This window comes from Poeciliopsis prolifica, unplaced genomic scaffold (genome assembly GCF_027474105.1).
Source record: "Poeciliopsis prolifica strain line A6 unplaced genomic scaffold, Auburn_PproV2 SCAFFOLD018, whole genome shotgun sequence".
Lineage (NCBI taxonomy): Eukaryota > Metazoa > Chordata > Actinopteri > Cyprinodontiformes > Poeciliidae > Poeciliopsis > Poeciliopsis prolifica.
In genome coordinates this window covers 6,305,977-6,326,630 of record NW_026562393.1, presented here as the reverse complement: position 1 = coordinate 6,326,630, position 20,654 = coordinate 6,305,977, and the positions used below count along the sequence as shown (strand labels likewise).

The following is a 20,654-nucleotide window of genomic DNA, read 5'->3' as shown; positions in this document are numbered from 1 at the left end:
ATGATGCTGCATTTCTTCTCGATATTGCAGCTGCTTGAGACCAAAACCTATCTAAAGAAAAAAATTGCAAAACTAAAAGTCAAATCATTTCCTTAAAAAATTCTAACCAGTTTTGAAAATATATTGAGAGCTGATTCCAAAAGATAATCAAGGCATCTTCTTATGGATCTGAAGTAGGTGGGGTTTGCAGATGTGTGGCGAGGAATGATGAAGAGAAAACCTTCATGTGTCCAATGTCCTTCAGCTTCCACACAGCAAAGCCAGCACCAGTCAGACTCATCCTCACAACTCTCCTCACATCCATCGCTCTCGTCTCCCTTTCAACCATGGCTCTCATCATTGCTCCGATACCATCACCCCCCTACGGCTTAAGTTCACTTTCAACAAACCGAGAGAAAAAGGAAAGATGGAAGAAAAAAACTAGATGAAGGACAATATTTTATGTGTGAGAAACTGAGCAGGAAGAAATATTAACCTTTTAATCTGTTGGAAAGTGGAATGTTTCTGTAGTCACAAGCTCCAAAATGAACTTACTGGGTAATTTTTACAAGCCACACCCAATGTAACCAATCTGACAACATGAAGTAGATTAAGAAATCTCAAAAAGCAACAACCTATGCTTCAATCTAAAGACCTTCAAGTACAGATGTGAACAAAGTCACTGACATCAGGTTGAAGAAATATATATTTAAAACTACAGAATACCAAAGTTAAAGACCTTTATCCTTAAACAAGAAAACAGTGTTCAGTGGTGAATCTTCCCAGGAGTGATCAGCTCCTAAAATTACTCTAAGATTGCATTAATGACTCACAAAAAAATCAGAACACATGAAGTACTACAGGCCACATTTACGTCAGTCAGTGATCACTAATCAGTAAAATGAATGTGACTAGGCAAAACGTTGCCCAAAAGAATCTTAGCGATTCCCTAAATTTGGGAAAAAAAATGTTTTGTGGACCAATGAGACAAAAGTGGGGTAAAAGATTTACAAAATTTCAGATTAAAAAAAAAAAAAAAAAAAAAAGAAAAAAAGTTACACAAACAGGAAAACATGGTTGCGAAGGTGTGATGATCTGGGCCAGCTGTGGCATCTGGACTTAAGATGGATCATTCTGCCCATCTTAAGGTTTCCTGCTTTAAAACCTTCCAATATACCAAAATTGAGAGCTAAATTTCCTTCTCGTGAAAGGATTAGTGGTAGTTATCAAACATTTGATCAACTCCCTAAGAGTTGAACAGCTTTGATTGTTAGGCAAAGGTGCCGTCAATAGATTGGCTTAAACAGATTTATTTTTCCTTTAACAGGGACAAGAAATGTATTTTTTTCATCCAACCAAAAGGTAATTAACACCTTTTGCTGGATTTTAAAATTTGGTTAGTGATATAAAGCATTTAAGTTTGACTAAAAAAGCAAAATTAGGAAGTAACTACTTTTTCTCAAGTCTGATTGTTTTTACATTCCACCTGCAAAGACTGCGTCCTAATGAAGGTCGAAGTGCAACTCCACCTCCCAAGGCTGCCTCCTCACCGGGACGGATGCTCATTCATTCGGAAAACAAATTACTGCCCTATGAAAGAATGACTGCTTCTGGAACAAGCCAGATGTTGCCTTTCATGTGCTAATAGGATTATTAATTAACAGTCAGGTTTTTTTTTTACTGAAGGAGTGCCATGAAGCTCAGGTGAAATGTGCATCAGGGTGGCTGAGGATGAAGTGTACTTTGGTGGGGTTTTATGTGACTGACGCTGTACGTCTTCACGCCTGAGCTCTCCCGGGTGTTTGGTGTGGTGTGAGCGCATGTAAGTGTGAGTGTAAGGCATGTGTTTCACTCTCTTTCGTGGTAGCGGCCCAGTCAGCAGAGGCTACAAATGGCCCAGAGGTCGATAAGAAGAATTGGTGGAATTTATATTGTCTTTAAATGAGCCAAGACAAAACAGACCAAAACAGACAGACAACAACGCTAACTTAATAGCTTCCTCAATTAGATATAAACATATGAACTTAATCAAGTTAAATATAATTTGTCAATCTTAATTGATATATTTCCCTAACCCAACCTTCTCTTTCTCACAGTATAAAGTAAACTTCATAGTGCTCATTTATATCAAGCAAGTCTCAGCAGAAAGGGGTTTTAGAGCAAGAAATGAAAAAGAAATATGTCAATAAATACATGTAAAACACAACAGCATTTTCAGTCCTTGTGTGGAATATCTAAATATTGGAGATTATTTAAGATTTAAAACTGGGTTTATTGAATTTAAGAGTCAGTAAAACATTATTGCAAGCATAATAATTTTTTAAATACATATATTAAGAGACAGATAGCCAACATTATTTCTAAGTATTTGTTTGGCATGGGCTGGATAGTATTAAGGTAAACCATGATTTCAAAAGAATTAAGTTGCTTTTCAGCACAAATATCTAAACAGATTGAGGCAATTGGTTGCCATGTCATGGGGAATAACTGCAGGGCTAAAAGAGGACGTTTTTTTTTTTTTCCTTGCAATGGCATAACTGATTTTATGAAATTACTGGAACGACAGAAAGCATCTGGTTCATCACTACGAATTGGAGAGGCTGCAACAATCATAAGAAAAGAAAATGACAAGAAAAAAAAAAAGGAAGAGATGTTGTGGGAACCTGGGAGTCGACGACAATAAATAAATACATCAACCAGCCTAAATGAACTTTGCCTGCTGCATGCTCAGAGATAAAAGAAGCAAATGCAAGTCAGAGTTTCCTAGCTGCTGCATGTTTTCCAGAGCAAGGTTGAGGATTTAATAAATGGCTCTTAAGCTATTTTTAGACGCAAATTATTGATTCTCAGACAGCGAAGAACAGAAGTGCAGGGTCAACATCTTTGGAGGTGACAAGTTAATTGTTAAGCAGAATCAAATATTTTTGATCTATAAGGCCAGTCAGAAAAGTTAAGGGGGTGATTACAGTTACCTCTGCAGGTAAAATGCAATTATATTAAAACCAATGTCACCCTTTAAAGGATTGCTACTTAGTAGCACTCGGCAATAACATTCCCCTTATCAATGACTAATAATTACATTTACAAAGTAAAATAAGATGCAGTTCTAGTGCAACAGATAAAGAGCCACAGAGGAGATAAATAAGCTATTTTTGTCTAAAACGTTATTCTGGATCAATACATTAGTATTCCATGAAACTTGTTCGTAACTGCTTATTGAGAAAAACATATAAAATGTTTCGTGGTAAGTAGTTAATTATGGTTATTAATTGTCCATAAGGCATTTAAAAATGACATGAATATAAAGCCTATTTTACATGAACGTTTGGTGCAAAAAAATCCTTTACAGAGTTGTATGTTCTCAAAGTAGTAACGTATCAAAGCTAAAAAAAAAAAAAAAAAAAAAAAGAAAGAGGCTCATTCCAGGATCGCTGAAAGTAGAGCTGCTGCTCCTCCACATCAAAAGGATTTAGATGAGGTGGTTTGGGAATCTGATCAGAATGCTCACAGAGCAGATCCAGAACTTACTGGAGGGACAATTTTTTTTTCACTTTCTAGCCAGGGAATGCCTTGGGAAACCCCAGAATAGAGTAAGACAGTTACTTAGAACAGGGATCTCTGGGGATTTCCTTGTGACTCTGTTATCCCTTAGACCACATCTCCAGTAAATTGAAAATTACTTATGAATACAATGGACTATTAGATTACATTAAATTAGTTTAGATCATCGGCTGTCAAATCTGGTCAGAAACATCCCAAAAAAGTGGCTCCCAATTCACTTTTATCTGAAAAGCTCTGTAAATGCTGCAAATGTGCTAAGTGGTTTTGGGATGCATAGATAGCACCTTAGAGAGAGAGAAAAAAACAAACAAAAAAACCCCCTGATTTTTAACTTTGACATGCAAAAAAAGTTACATGAAATAGCCAAACATTTGGCATAGCCACATCAAGCACAACACAATCTGCATCTGAATGTACCTTGGCTTCTTTTTTATGATTTTAGATTTGCTTTTCTGTGCACCATCTGCACAAAGAGATTAACTGTTTATTTAGCTTAATTTGTTAAGAAACAAACTTGTATAATGATCTTTTGAAGCATCATTCTTTACTTACACAACAAAAATAACCATCAGAACAATTTAGGGTGACTCAAAATACCATTTCTTTACCCGACCAGATGATTTTTGGTAGTTTTATGACTTGTGATCTTTCACAAATGTTTAGCTCAGATCTCAATCCAATCTGTCACTTTCTTTTTTTTCCAAATCAGTCCCTTTCCATTTTACTCACATCCAACTCTGCACCACCCAAACAGTGACAACTTCTTTCTTCCTGCATCTGTTTGTTCTACTCTTCAACACTCCCGCTCCTCTTTTCTCTTTCTGCTGTTTTTCTTATCAGTGTGTTTTTTTTTTTTTTTTTTATTTTGCAAGAGATACCTACGTGAAAGCGGCAGGGGAGTTCTTTAGCTGCCGATGAGCTTTGAAGCCAGTATGAAACTTAGAGCAACGAAAGAGACAGACAAAAAGAGAGAAGGCAATAGAGAGGAATATGAGGGAAAAAAAGCATGAAAAGACATAAAGGATAGGTTGTTGCGTTGAAAGATGAAGAGCTGCAAAAAGGTAGAGCCATCTGATGCATTCTGATTAGGGCAGGCGCCCACTGCAGAACACATCCTTTCCTCAGGTCTGCTCTCCGTTTACGGCAGACGCTATGTTCGCTGATGTATGGACAGGCTTCCTGAGAATTAATCAAACTCCCAAGAACCCACCTGGGCACCAGCACGACACATATGTTGACTAGCAACCAGGAATAGGGACGTACCAAGAAAAACAAGCACTATTCAGCAGGGACCAGGTGAGTAAAAAAATAAAAAGGCTACAGTGTCTGCAGGCTACAGTCCAAGGATAAGACAATCCCATAAATACGGACTACCATGTTATCTTTTTATGACTGTAATTTCTTACACAGCAGGGAAGGGTGACATTTGCTGAAGATGTGTAAAACACCCATACCAAGAATAGGAGGGTCGATGAAAGTCTCTTGAACAGAACCCCATAAATGGACAGGCTCTGCAATAACTACTAAAATTGTGTAAACAAGTCACAAAAATGCAATGAATCTCAGATGCAGGAATTATATTCCTATTGCTTTATATCGGGCATGTAGCACTTAAAAAACGTTTTCTTTAAGTTGGTGTAAAACCCAAAGCTTGTGTTACATTGTATTGGTCGTTGGTGTCAGATGCATGCAGTCCAGTGTACTGATGAATGTTCAGATTTCTAAACTGAAGAAACAAAACAGCAACAAAAATCAGCAAATTATCCACATCTCAAAAATGGGACATTTGTGCAGAATTAGCATAGGGGAATTGGTTAGTTTGAAAGCGGAGTGAACAAATTTCTTCATATGACCAAAAATAAATAAATAAATAAATAAAGAAAGAAAGAAATACAAAATTGGTCGTAATTTGGCTTAAATTACGTATGTTACAGTACGGGAAGCATCAAAAAGATAGCGGTTGAACATTTCAAAATGCCATTAACTGAAAAGCAAGATATGCAAAATTTTTATGGGAGTGTAAGTATCAGCTGTGCTTTTAATCCTCTCAATTAAGCTAACTGCATGTTGTCGACACACTCCTGAGCAGTTAATGCATGTATTTCCAGCTGACACATATTACCTCCACAATAAATGGAAGAGTGAGATGGAGGATTGCAGTTTTCAGTTTGTATGACCAGAGAACTTTCCTTTTAAGCTTTAAGAGCAGATTTATTTTAGCTAAGCATCAAGCTTTAAATATTCAGACAACCCCTGTTGTTAATTTTTAATTTTGCAAGTAAAATGATAAAATTAAGTCATTTTGTCATTGTGATAGAATCTCCACAAAACAAATATTTTACAGCAATCTATAACTTTGGGATAAAACCACACACAAAAAATACCAGGCCTTTACTCAAAACATATCCCCCCTGTTGATTAAAATTACAGTTATTCTTCGTCAAAACAGATTGCAGGGCTTTTTTTTGTCTATTAATGGAAACTAGAAAATAGCGTTCAAGTTGTTTGCTACTTGAAAACCATCTTTTTGTACCTTTATGCCTTCTTTGGCCAAAGTGGCTCCCAAATATTTTTTTTGCAGCTACTTCCTGCTAATTATGTTGCTCTTCAACATAATATTTGCTGTTCATTTTTTACATATTTTCGTTCCCTAATTTTAATAAAAAATACATATATTTAAAACATTTTTACAAGGCACAAATCACTAATTTGATCATTTCAATCAAAATCTCAGTCGTTTTAACATTTCCAGTTCCTACTTTAAGACTATGAGAATAATATTGCTATTTCAACCGGCCTTTCAACAGACCAGTAAAACAGAATGCTTGGTCAGACATTGCTGGAAAGACAATCCTCCAAAATCCTGCAATAGTGCAATTTTCTGGCATTCGCTGACAAAAGATTTGCTACACTGTGTTAATGTTATCCCTCAAAACTGACTTCCAGAGGCGTTTAGTTCTGCAGCGTCACATCCATTTTACCATTGTACATTACAACCAGAGACAAGAAATAAAGTGAAAATCCAAACAATAAATCAACAGTGTTACTATAAGAGACCCCAAAAACATTTTTTTTTGTTTCACTGCATAATCACTGCGCTTTTAAGAGACGAATCAAAGATGTTTCAAAACACGGCTAAGCCCCATGTAATTATGAGCAGAAGCTGACAAAAGAGAATAAAAGATGAAAACAACACAAGAAACGATAGCGATGGATTACAGAGGAGTTAGGAACCTCCATGACTGACATTTTTCATGTAACATCTGAGCTGTTATAATATAAAACTATGGAGGGGATTGTTTTCATGTAGCAAAGAGTCAGATTAAAGCTATTTGTTTTCTTTATGTGCATGACTTCACATAATTATGGACTTTAAAACTATAAAACTCATTAAATATGAGATTAACATACTTCTCAATTAGAGATCAGGGCTATTTACATAATATGAACTGTGACAACAAGCTTCTCTGATAATGCAGTAAATCTGGCAGCAGAAATGGGTCACTGTTTATGCTGCATTTCTTTTACCTGAAGAGACATAACTGGCATTTGGAATACACATTATGAAGCATACCTTACAAAGTCCAGGATACAAAAAACACAGACACTGCCTTAACTCATTGTTTCAATAAACAGAAGCACCCCAGTTCATATCTTCATACTTCGTGTCTTGCAGGTTGCGAGCACTAGAAATAGAAGTCAAATTCCTTGTTTGTGCACACAACCTTGGTCAATAAAGCTGATTTTTTTTAAAAAAAATATCTAACTACCAAAAATGGAAAATAGTATTTCCAGATACAGTTTGGCAAAGGTTTCAGAAGGTTCTGAAAGCTTGATGTCAGAAAGTCAACCTAACCTCTGCCATTTTGTTTTTAAATTTATAATACCATTTAGCAATTGCATCCCATTCAGCTAAACCCAACAGGTTCAGGTTATAAGAAAGTGCTTTTAAGTAAAATAATGTAATCAGATAATATGAGTAAATAGCTAAGGGTTGTTCCACTTGCATTAAACTACTATTGCAATATTTTCACAGTTTTCTTTACAGCGTTTAGTTCTTAATGAAAAAGAAAAATGAGGAAAATGGAAAAAAAGCCTGCCAGAAACACAATGTTCAAAAGCTTAAGCAAAAGATTGCTGTTGCATTGCTTCCTCTAATTGACATGTATAGCCATGGTTCCTGTGTTTAATAAATCCGGCTTTGTGATGCATGTTATATTAATGGATTTTCCCTTTGGTGGAGCCAAAGTGATAAAACAAAATTAGTCAGCCTAGAAGTTACGGTAGATGCTTTATCCCCAGAGGTTGAATGAGGACACTAAAATTTGCACATTTAATAGACTCCCCACAGGCAAATCAGCAGAGTGACATTCGCAACTCTGCTTACTCATGTGGAGTTTAAAAAATGCAAGTAATGAGAGGTCATTTTTAATTCAAAGAGTGATATCTTAAATGAGTATGAGAGTTGGGGAAAAAGGGCAACTTTGTTTTTTTATGAAGACATTTTTAAAAAAATAATGACCTAGATTGAATTCGCAGTACTCCAAAGATTTAACTTGAGGACAAATGCGATAATCTAGGAAATGCCCAAACAGTTGCCGGTAGTGTCTGACTGACAGGGAAGAGAGCTGTGCCTCCAGAACAAGGTCAGATGTGAGAATGTTGATGTGTTTAGCCATATGCATGTGACTCGATGAGATCTGTTTTTGCGAGGTCTGGGTAGAAAATAGTAGGTCAGTCCACTTGACAAACGTGCCCTTAAATGTAAGAAGGAGCAGACATGCATAAAAAAAAAAAAAAAAAAAAAAAAAATGGTCAGCTGTCTGAGCTTACATGCTGAATTGTGTTGTTTATGGAAGAGGCCATGGGGTGGTGTTCCAGCGAGAGGTGAGAAACGAGCGCTGTAGCGGCCGTCCGGGTCTGATCCCAATGGGTAATAAATCAGATATGTGGAGCCTGGGACACTTCATTTAGCCTATGGTGCCAATGTGTCAGAAAGGATTACGTTCTAGTGCAAATATGATACATCCCACTGCATATGAAATGTTATGCTTGGAAAAAATAAAAACTAAAGATCTGCTACGTTTGTTTTGAAAAGCTAAATCTACAATCTGCCAAATTTGAAATAATTAAAAGTCAGAAGGTCCTTTAATATTAAATGAATGTAGGGTTTCATTTCACTAGGCAGAATTCTTCGGAGAGTGTATTCAGAGAGAGCATGTCAGATGCATTTATCTCCCATTGAAAATGTCACCATCTGTACAAACATGCAGAGGACACTGGCAGTGAGAGATCAGGAGATCACACAGTCTCGCAGATGAACAGATATAACACTGACATATTCAAAGAGACAGAAGAACACAGAAAGATCTGCCTTTCTTCAAAAGAAAGGCTTTATATGCTGGACAGTGAGGGTAATAATTGGAAAATGAATGGGTTTGAGACATCCAGCCTGAATTCTCCTACTTTACATTCTGGTGACTCTCCACTTTCTCAGCTCAATCAACCTAATGGCAAAGAGGTCAGGAGTCATTCAGTAATTTTATTCATACTTTACAATGGACCACTTGATAATAATTCTTTCTTAACAGAACACGGGTTTCTCAGAAAAAGAAAAAAAAAAAAACAGCAAAATAACCCCCGAACCTTGATTTATTCATTTTTTGGCTCCTTTCAAAACAAACTGCTTGGTATAGAAAGTAATACGGAACGTCTTAATACCGGATATCAAAAAAGGTTATTGGTTTCTGCCATTCAGCTGAAAAGGTAAAAAAAAATAAAAATATGTAAAAAATTAGTTATTGAATACTGAAAATTTTAAGTATTTTATAAGATCAATAAAAACAGCATTATTAATATTACAACCTACAGAATCATAAGAAAGACAGTTAATCTCATAGTCATCTCGCAGATAATCACGGACACACTCCACAGCCCACTAGGAACTCCTTAGGAAGTTGGGTATGCCCTAGCAATACTGGAAATAAAAAATATAAAAAAACTGTGGTAGAAATAACACAAGCGGTAGGAATAACTGTAAGACGAATTAAAAAAAAAAAACATTTACAAAATATGAACTGGGGTTTCAGTCAGAGTGCTAAGAGCCACTATGCATATCCAGGACATGACTGCCACATTTTATGAGTTAAGGAACTCCTGAAACAGTGACACCACTAGAAGCATATTACCTGAGCTAAGGAGACAAAGGACAGCGCTCACATGTTCAAAGTGACAAAAGAACAAGGAAAAAGCCTTTGCTCAAATGAAAGGCTGTGTATGCTGGACAGCAGGGGTAATAATTGGAAAAGGAATGGCTGGGGTGGAAACATGCAGCCTGAATTTTCTTTATGCATTCTTTACATTCTGGTAGCAATATTTTCGGAGCTGTATGTATAATTGAATTAAAATGACTTTTTTGAGATGACACATTGTGTATTGGTGTAACATAAATAAACAAATCACTTTATTTATCTGGTGGTCCAAAGTTCTCTTCTATTTTTTTTTTCTTTTTTCCAATTTGTTTGGTGCATAGAATTTAAGGTCCCAGATTCTGGCAAAGAGTGCAGAGACACAGAATCCAAGATAACTGACATCCAGTATGACATTTCCACTGTTAGTGATTGTTTGGACAGCCATGTAAATTCCTTGAGTTTGTCCATTTTATGTCATCAAGACCAAAGTCAATGTAGACATCTACCGTAAAACGTAAGAGCGCATCATGCTTTCCCCTGCTAACAGAGTTTATGGAGAAGTTGATTACAGTTTCCAACAGAAATTGGTACCATCACCTGGTTTATTGAGCGTGGTCTCCTTGTGCTCGGCTGACCAGCTAAGTGCCTTGACTTAAACCCCATTAGAATTTATCGACTATTATAAAGACAAGGATGAAAGATGCCCTGGCTAACAATGCAGGAAAACTGTAGGCTGCTATTAAAGCAACCTGGACTAGCGTTGAAACCTCAGCAGATGACCTCCATGCCATGTCGCTTTGACGCAGTAATTCACCGAAAAGGAGGCCCATCCAAGTAGATTTCATATAGGGTGCAGTATATGGACATAAGTTTCAGTTTCCTCCCAAAATTGAGAGAAATAAACCACTCAGTGTGTAATTAATCAATACAAGTCTGATTTTAATACAAATATATGTGTGGGAAGATCATTATTTTTCTCTGAGTAAGTCTTGAATTTGCAATCTTAATAGAGTGAGAAAAGTATCATTTCACAACAGAATCTCTGAGATTTTCCAGTTTGTCTGGAGCTTTGCTGCATCTTGCAGACAAACTGAAAACCGTTTCCTCACAGAACTCCGTGGTCATTTCAGTAATCATCTGCCTGCCGAGAATCAAACAAACATCTGCTTGCACAGCAGAAGGCTGCCATCTCCAGCTTGTATAAAAGGTGGTTTGTCTTATGCTCTCGCTTCCCGGTGACACTACTGGCCAACTGGCTCCACAAACGAGGGCCGTCAATATGTGATGGAGGCGGGACATGATACAGATGACGTCACCTGGCGACAGTCTGCCTAAAAGTTACCCACATGTATACAGCTCAGTAAAATGAAAGAGAAAGACATGGCTTCCCTAGAAAAGAAAGAATTATTGTAAACAAAATCTAAAGTTTCTGCATTTAGAGATGCTTTTGCAGGCAAAAATGTTCTGGCAAATAAATGACATTCAAATGCAGCCGACTCTTCTCAAAAGGAGCTAAAAATGTGACATTTGAACGCTAGGGAAACAAAGGGTGTTTGTAGAGAACAAGTGAGAATAAAAGAGACACAGTTTAAACTATGCATCAATTACCATTGTCAGAGAGTGGACATGGGAAAAAGGCCGAAAAGTATAATTATCCTATCTTTTTTGACATTCATAAGCATGTGGCGTGTTTCCTTTTTTAAATCAGCAGGCAGAGGGAATTCTATTTTTTCTCAGAGCCTCAAAAACACACTGCAGAGTCATGATGTCAGCACCATACCACTGATCATGCTTTTGTGATACCAAAAACTGACATTGTCTTTCTGTTAAATGAGAAAGTAGATTGAGAAACAAGTAATATTTGTATCTGTCAAAGAAGCGCATTATTCAACGGTATCTCTTTTGTTTGTCATCAGTGAAATTTAAAAAAAGTAAAATTTTGGACACTTAAAAGTTCTACTGAAGAAATTCACCTGGGAAACCAGTAGATCAGCATTTGATTAATTCTGTAACATCTTAAGAAAAATTGTATTTAGTGGGAGTCACACTTTTTGGCTTGCAACGTATTTTGGTGGATGTCATCTTATCGGGGTCTAAACATAAAGAAATCGAGTTTGTAAAACATGCTTATGAAGCATCCCTCTTTTGTATGACATGATCTTGGGATGAAGTGCATAAAATTCACTGTCAGATTAAGTTGTTTCTTTCACTCAAAGATCATAGGTTTCTTACTTTACGTCATTCTTAATAATAGTCTAACCATTTCGGGCTGAATGTTAATCCTCTATGCACTGTTTGTGAGAGACACCAAGTGGTCAAATATTGATGTCAATTAACTGAGAAAATAGGACGAATGTCCCTTCTCTTGGACTAACTTTAAACATTTCACACAGCTAGGTGAGATGATTTTAATCACAGCAAACAAAAGGTCTGCAAATTACTACATTATCATCATGTTAGTGCAGAGATAAAAGATTAACAAACATTGATATTTTTTCAGCAGTTGTGTATATAAAGTAAGATGTAACAATACTAAGGTTTCAAGCAAAATACCAAAAAAACAGGATCCCAAGAAAGACACTTCATTTAATTGTGGACAAAAACATTTTAAAGCTACAAAATTATCACTACTAACAACATAAAAAGCACATTTAGCTGTAGCACTGCTCAATTTCTGCTACTGATAGTTTTGTATCAAGTTTTCTTTTGCCATCTACTTCAAAATAAAAAAAAAGACATTTTGACAAAAATTAGCAACGCTATAATCTATGTTCTTGGGTTAAAGCTTTGTTGGCTCTGCTCACAACACAAACAATTCTGTCCCTCCTGTTGTCCTCGGGTCATGTCGACCGAGGACAAGCACTTAAAAAACATTTTTGTAATTGCAACTGCATACAGCAACTTTAAATCTAACAGTCCTGCATCAGAACTACAGTGTTCACAACTCAGATGGAAATTTATGCTGAAGCAATTTAAATATGAACTTGACGGAAAAAACAAAAAAACAAAACAAAACCAGGCCTCGGGTCAAAATGTCCCAAAGACAACAGGAGGGATCTTGGGTCAAGAATCCTTCAGTTTTCCACTTGTCTTTTTTGCCAATTTGGGAGGGTGTGGCCCGATGTACTAGTAAATCTCGCTAGAGGATGAGGTTTTAAACCCTGATTTTACATTCTGATTTAAAAAGCTTATGATCATGCAGTGGTCTCACTACAGTGTGTATGTGGGTAATTTAAAGTGTGTTAAAACAGCTAGTCTGCTTTTAACTGAAAAATAGCAAACTTGCAAACATCACTAATGAACTTAGTGGTGGACAGAGATAAAGAAAAAAGGTAATAACTTCATTAAATTGCCAACAATAAAAAGAGAAAGTGAGGCTAAAACAGAGGTGCTCGAATTATAGAGATCAAGTGCATTCTGGATATGTGCATGTAATACACTTAGTCATGTTGGCATCATAAACCTGCAGTTTCAGCATAAAGAGACTAAAGAAGGTGCCACAAAGACCTAACAGGGTTTGCTCCAAGACACGGGACACTCAATTCTGAAAATCTTTTCTAAAGTCTACCTATAGATCTACAAAATACCTCTAGAATCATAATGTATATACAACTGAAGAATCCTGCATATTCCCTGAGTTTGTGTTTATTTGTTATATGCAATAATCAGGAAATGTTGTTTGTTTCTGTGATTTATTTATTCATTTTTTACAAAGCATCTCTCTTCATTTCTCTTAGGAAACATGGTGAGCAAGGAGGGTGGCAAATGCATGCTCACCAATTCAGAGTCCGATTCAGAGGCACCGCCTTTGCCCTCCACTTCCCTGGCACTGGAGTATTCCTTGGAAGCCAGTCGACAGGTGAGGAAGAGAAACAAAGCCCTGCAAGTGCGCTTCAAGGACATCTGCGAGGCACAGAACGAGCAAAGGGAGGCGGAGCTGCAAGCGGCGGGGAAAGGTGGCAAGCCAATGTCGTACAAAGTGGCGTACCGCAAGTACATGACCGTCCCTGCCCGCAGGTCCATTCCAAACGTCACAAGGAGCACCGGCGTCCAGACGTCCCCAGACCTAAAGAAACGGTACCAGACCTTTCCCTTTGAGCGTAAAAAAGGCCACACATTTAAACACGTGGCAGCAGTGGAAACGTATAAAGGTCACAATAACGGCTTTGTCATGGAGTCGAAGCAATCCAAAGCGGCTGAGCAGGGTTTAGACGAGGAGGAGGGAGCGAGCAGTGGGAGAGGAGTCCTGAGGACCAGGGCTCTGCTCCATACTAATGAGTGCATTGCCACAGTGGAGCAGCACAGTGCACCTGATGGCCTGTGCTCTGATGCTCTGCTGCTCAGTTGCACTGCAGACACAGACTGCCTTGCGGGTACGCCGAGAGGAAGCGGAACACAAGGAGAGTACCAGCTTTGCAGCGTCCCGTCCAAAGCTGGAACTGGATTACAACACAGGGAGTCTGACGTAGACCGCCTGGCCAAGAGGCAGCTGCTCAATTTGGAGGAAGGCTCGACCCGAACTCTCCCGGACAGAACCTCCAAGGTTACGGGCCCCATCGCCTGGAACTCTCTCACACAGGTGGAGTGCCTGGACAGTCCGTCTGTGCAGAACAAGAGGAAGAAAGCCCTGCAGCTCAACGGACTGTCTAGTGAGACCCTACCGCGAGCCAGCAGGGGCTGTACAACGCAGGCGCAGTGCAGTACAGGGCAGCTTTCAGCCCGGCCTTTGCGGGGCATGGATGAGCCTCTGTCAGGCTGCATGGGCAGTCAAGCTGATGGAGCTCCTTCCGACCAAACACAAGAAGCCTGCAAGCAAATAGTGCCTGTAAATCAGGACGGGGATGTAAAAGCACAGCTCCAAGCCATGGAAAACCTCATCAGTTCCAGTCAGGAGACCATCAAAGTGCTGCTGGGTGTCATCCAGGAACTGGAAAAGGGAGAGGCCCACAGAGAAGGGTAGGACACCTCTTCTGCATCTTAACACCAGAAATTCAAACATTATTTTTTTTCTGCTATGTCACAGATTTAAGCGTTTTAGAAATTTTAATTCACAAAGACAATTGCATAGAGCTCAATAAAAGCCATTGTTATACAGATAGCATGAGCCCCAGACATTAATATAGCTCTGAAAATGAGTCTGCAGCCAGCCGTGACTTAAATTATTCTGGAAAATGTACAACTTTAGCAACTAAATAAACAGAAACAAAACTATTTCCTTTATCAGAAAGAACAGGCAAGTATGAAAGCCAGTTTGTGCCTCACACCTAAAAACATTAGCTAAACCCAGTGTAATTAATTGTTCAATGGGAACTGCGTTAAAGGGCTGGAAGTCAGAGGGTAACGTCAGCATTTGTGATCAACGCTAATCCTATTTTTGCTCACTGGAGCTGCTACTAAACCACATTGCAACATTTTTTTTTCCAGCTTTTACAGACATGCCTTGCAGTGCTTTGACATTCTAATGACATTTTGAATGCTAATTTTCCTCCAGATATTCTGCAGCTGCTGCCGAGAATACCTACAGATGCCTTGAAAAAAAAAAAAAAAGCATTATTATACGTTATGTTAAAACCACAAACCTCAATGTATTTTAATAGAATTCAATGCCCATTCATCTAAAAGCAATACATTTGTTTATTGGGATGTTACATAAACAAGCATACAACATTTCTAAATGGAAATTTCTCTCTAATCTTCTTTTACAAATCTTCAAGCTCGGTCAGACTAGACAAATAGTGCCAGACTTCAGCAATCGTCATACCTTGCCACAGGTTTTCAATTGCATTTAGTTCTGGACTTTAAGTGGGTCTAATTAATTTTTGATCGAATCGAATCCATTGTTTCTTTGGCCTAAACCTCTTACAGGTTATTGACACATGAAGATCACCAAATGTAACAGTGGGGATGGTGTGTTTAGGACACTGCACTATTTTAGTTTTTTGCTGCACAAAGATGAGCACATAAGCCAAAAAGTTCAAAAAGTGACGTATTCCACATTCTTGGTCAATTTAGATGGACTGTCATGACTTGTCTCGTCAGTCATACCGTGCTCTTTCCATTTTCAGATGATTAGTTAAACCTTGATCTGCGAGATGATTAAGAACCCAATAAAAGTAAATACTCAGCCAAATACATAAAACCTTTATTTTTATTGTTCTATAGTGAATTGTTGAGGCCTTCATAAAATAAGATTCATTCAAAGATTAAATGAGACTTGGGCTGAACTGTGGAGCAGTTGGTAGCACTGTTTACAGCAGCAAGAATGTCCTGGGGTTGAAACCCAAACCGGGGCTTTCTGCCTGGAGTTTGCATGTTGTCCCTATCAAAGTCACTATCTTCCTCCCGCAATTCAAGAAAAGGATTGTTGGATTAATTGGTCTCCCTAAGTTGTCCTCAGGTATTTATGTGATATATGGTCACACGTTTTCTTTGGAATAAGTAAGAATGCTAACTTCCAGTTTTAGGAGAAAATACACGTTTGGAAACATCATTTTTCTTTTACTCCATTTCTTTGGAAAAATATCCCACTTGACAGCAAATTACATCCAACCTTATCCAGCCACACTCTCAAATGTTTATCTAGAATGTGTGAGTACTCAGCAAAAGGACCAGACTGTGAAAAAGCCATTACTGTCCAATGGATGTGGAGTTTATACAAAAGGGCAGCAGATAGTATCAGATCTGCCGAAATAGACAGTCCGTCCAAAGTGACCCGGCAAACAAAAAGGATGATTTGTTGAGCCAAATGCAACAACTCGGATTTTTATCTGCTTTCAACAGCGCTGGGTCAAAGTTTGGAGGAAAATATGCCAAAATATGCCATTTCTATTTCTCATAACTCAGAAATGTCTGATGACTAGTTTTAGTCAGAACATGACTGATGAGATAAGGGTTAAATTTTAAAACATGGAATGAGGGAGGCAAAGATGCCTTAAAAAGTCTTAAAAAGTCAATTATCCTCCTCCAATCTCAAATAAGCCAACTCTAATCCTCTTATCACCCAACTCATAAAAAAGTGCTATGAGTGAAAAGTAAACAGGCATGATGTGTAGAACAGCAAGCCATCTTCAGTGGTGCATGGCACATCTGCCTTATCAGATGTGCCTCTAGTGACAGGTGGGGAAGAGAAGGTTTTATTAACTTAAATTTTTTTGCTGCTGTTTATTAACACCATATGTTCAGAGGAAGGCAGAAAAAACACATTATGTTTCTGATGATTAATCACTAAAACCTGTCTTCTGTTGGAGTCAGTGAGCAGCATAATCCCCCTTGTAATCCATTCAGGGCCAAAATAACCCATTTCCACCTATACAAGCACAGTTTTCTTCTTGTACATGTTGCCATTATTATAATGCAGAGATTAAGTGAGTCATGAAAAAAATAAAGATCTGCACTATTAACATTGCTTCATCCTTCATTGTTCTATTTTACCTATTATTGTATCTAATACAAAAGGTAGAGCCACCTATATGGTCAAGGTGAATGGGTGCAGTTATGTCTATTAATCAACTTCCTAACTCAAGAGATGGCCTAATCTAATGCAACATGTCAACTCAGAGGCATTTTCAAATGATCTGTATCTTGAGTCCTTGACTAAATTCAGCATATATATATATAGAAAATGTCACATGTGAAATATATTATAGGCTCATTACTGTATGGATTTAATTAATGTGATTTTTTTTCCCCCCCTACATAGCTCAATACACACTTAACAATAACAGGGGAATGTGTTCCGTCTCCCAGAGGTGCCTGATGTCATTCTGATAGAGGAGTTCTTGCAGCTTGCTGTTGAAGCATATTCTGGACACAACGTTTTTCTTGTGTGGTATTCTAGAAATATGAGTGGGAGAGATCAATGTGTAACGAGGAGTTCTACACTTGTACAGCATGGTGTAGCCTGGACAGAAAGAAATTTGTTGTTCCTGCCACCTTGAGTAAAATTACAAAGTTCTCTGTTCTTGCTGATCTATATGACTTCAGGAAAGAAATAACAAAAGGCCTCAAATAAAAATTTTTTAAAAAAATAAATAAATAAATAATGAGAAAAAAAGGAAGCTCTGCCTCAGAGGTTTAAAGTTATTTTTCATTTTATTATTTTAGGCTGAGCTATAGCTCAGAACTCCATGCTGACATAACTCAAACATTTTGAGTTATGTCAGCATGTCTATTTTTGGGTGAGTTTAACTGGTGTGGAGAACCAAAAAAGACTTGTTCCAAGTTTCCTACAACTTAGTTTTAATAACTTCCTAGAATTTCCACCCACATGGTTGAAGTACGTTGGACTGGCTGTGTACTTTTTGTTGAGTTTTGTTCAAAAATATTTTGGTTGAGGGGTTGCTTTTTTGGAGAATTGTTCCCTCTGGTTTTGGATGATGTGCAATAGCAGAATTTTTGTGCATACTTCTTCACTTTCAGGCAGTTGTTCTGATGGGTAGCTGTGGCAACAAGGTATTCTTTTTACAACTGGGAAGAGCTGATTAGCATCTAAATATCTTAACTATGACCCAAATCCCAGATGAGTTAAGAAGGAGACTTCATGGACACAGAAAAGGACCAAAGAGCAGAGAGAGGAGAAGGAACTATCACATGTTGTCATGGATCAACAATCTTCAGTCATCTTCTGATTTGTTGCAAGATTGACTGCAACTCAAAATTGTTCTTGCATTTAATTTCTCTTAAATGCAAGATTTTTTTGACCTGCTGATGATTGTTCAGAGCCAATCTGAAGAAAAATTAGATGACTAAATGCTATTCCTAGATATGAAAACACTAAGCAGCATTATGGCTCTAAAGCGATCTAATATAAATATTTTGGATCCATACTGCACAGCTTGGGCACATTCCTGTGTTATAAGTGTGTTGGCAGACTCGAGCCAATTAATTACTTTCTCTGGGACTTGTTGCTAACCTGTCTATTAGCACTCTGTATGTGTGCTTGTTTTCTCACTGCTGGACAGCCACCCACACAGTGACCTTTGAGAAAGCTCTCCTGGTCGCAACCAACATTGGCGGGTGTATAAAAATACATTTAATGGCACTTTTGGCTTCACTCTTCCCAGGGGACGACTGCCAAAATGAGCCCTGGTCTCTTATTTCCTCTTATCAGCTGGCCAAGAGCAAAGAGTAGAAAGACACTGAGAAGGTCTGAGAGATTCTGTGAAGCTGTTCAGATGATTCAATTCAGTCGGCCATGCAGACGGCCGCTTATTGATTGGCTCACCGACTGGGAAGTTTACGACCTTTCACGCTGCTCTAAAATATAAACTTGGAAAGCCAATTAATTACATTTCAAACACAAATAATCTGTGGTGAAAATGTTCTGTTTGCAATTACCTGAATCTCTTACGATATTGCGGTCTGCGTCTCTCCCCCGTCTGAGCAAGAGGCAGTGCAGTAGATAAAAAGGAGGAATTTATGAGAAGAGTTTAATTTTTATAGGTGCTGCAACCGATGGGCAGTGTGACAAGTGCAGTGGTGACAGAGCTGAGTGTTGTTTCTGCCATGCGGCAGAGATGAGAGACAACATTTATTAGGGAATCCAAAATATCCTTGCTGAAAGGAATAACATGGTAGCATTTACTGCAGCTTCTGTTTGGGAACGTAACTTTCAACAATAAATGTTTAAATCCATGTAAATAAATCAGCCCCGTTTATTTGAACATCTCTGTCTTCATTCCAAGATGCTGTGACATAGTTTTGTGAAAGCAGCGGTTTCCTGTTTTCCACAGCCTTAAGGCATGTGTGTTCACTTCATTGTTGATTGTTCACAGTTGTTACCGTCTGTGTCTCACCCATATGATTGCCTCATAACTTCTTCATTTGTCATCACATGGCAACAGAGATAAGCTTCAAAATGCTGGCCTGGGTAGATTAAATATAAATCATGAACTTCGGATGCATGGATATCCATTCAAGTCTAGACAAACTCTCAAGAATCTCCATTTTAAAGGCCAGCTGTTGCTGTTTTCCCTGTTTAGTTAGCTGTATTAGTAATGTTATCCAACAAATATTGTCAGCATCAGCCTGACTGACTGTTAATGGAATTTCATGATTTCTATGTTATAGTAAACCCTTCAATTGTAAGGGAACAATGAAATAAAAAAAAAAAAAAAAAAGAAATCCGACATTTATTTTGACTGCTATTGTGAAATCGCAAGTTGTCATTTCTTTGGTAGAATAGCAACATTAGAACCAACTGTGTGCGCCTCCAATGAATCATGCTTGAAAGAGAGACTGATAGAGAAAGTAGAGTTTATAACAAAGCATGAACTCTTACATAAGTGCTGGACAATATACCATCAATGTGATATCAATTCGAACATAATGGAAAGAATGGCTTGGAATGCAATTTTTGTTGGTTGTTGTCTATAATACATTAAATTCAGTCAATATCCACTGCAGCCCCTAAGAGTCATATTGAGAGGTATTATAAAATTTTTCAAGAATAATAGAGTTGAGCCAATACCTTCGACAACTTCTGTTGCTTGTGCTGAGGGGAAACAAATGTCAAGGCTGAGGTAAATACACACAAACAACTCAAAAACCTAAAATATACATCAGTCTCATATGTAAAAGAACATTTTCACAGTTCATGTCTGTCTATCAATCAATGTCTATACAACAAGGAATGAGGCAACACTAACGTTTTGACTAGCAACGACCACCACTGCAAAAAGAAGCACAGACAAGTAGGGGTTCTGCTGCTTTTTTTCACTGAATGGCTGAAATACATTTTGAATGATATTTAACATATCGTCATGACAGTAAAGGGATTTTAAAATGCTTTTGTATTTTCTATCCAATCAATATATCTGCACAGTAAGGATCATTTATGTCACATTAATGATTAATACATTACAATGAAACCAAGACAGGCAGCACAAAAGCATGCAAGCTGAAGTCCAAAACTATAGGTCTTTA

General features: G+C 37.8%; 2 protein-coding genes across 3 annotated transcripts in view; one reads left to right on the top strand and one right to left on the bottom strand.

Annotated features, from left to right (window-relative positions):
- dock1 (dedicator of cytokinesis 1) overlaps positions 1–20,654 on the bottom strand; it is a 200,497-nt gene that overhangs the window by 80,323 nt on the left and 99,520 nt on the right. The gene's annotated exons all lie outside the window — the stretch shown is intronic.
- Positions 1–20,654, top strand: part of LOC129368046 (inhibitory synaptic factor 2A) — a 34,590-nt gene that overhangs the window by 957 nt on the left and 12,979 nt on the right. Inside the window, exon 2 of the mRNA XM_055042830.1 lies at positions 13,469–14,687. Within this exon, the coding sequence (XP_054898805.1) occupies positions 13,474–14,687 (1,214 nt within the window). The 5' untranslated portion in view covers positions 13,469–13,473. The remainder of the gene's footprint in view (positions 1–13,468; positions 14,688–20,654) is intronic.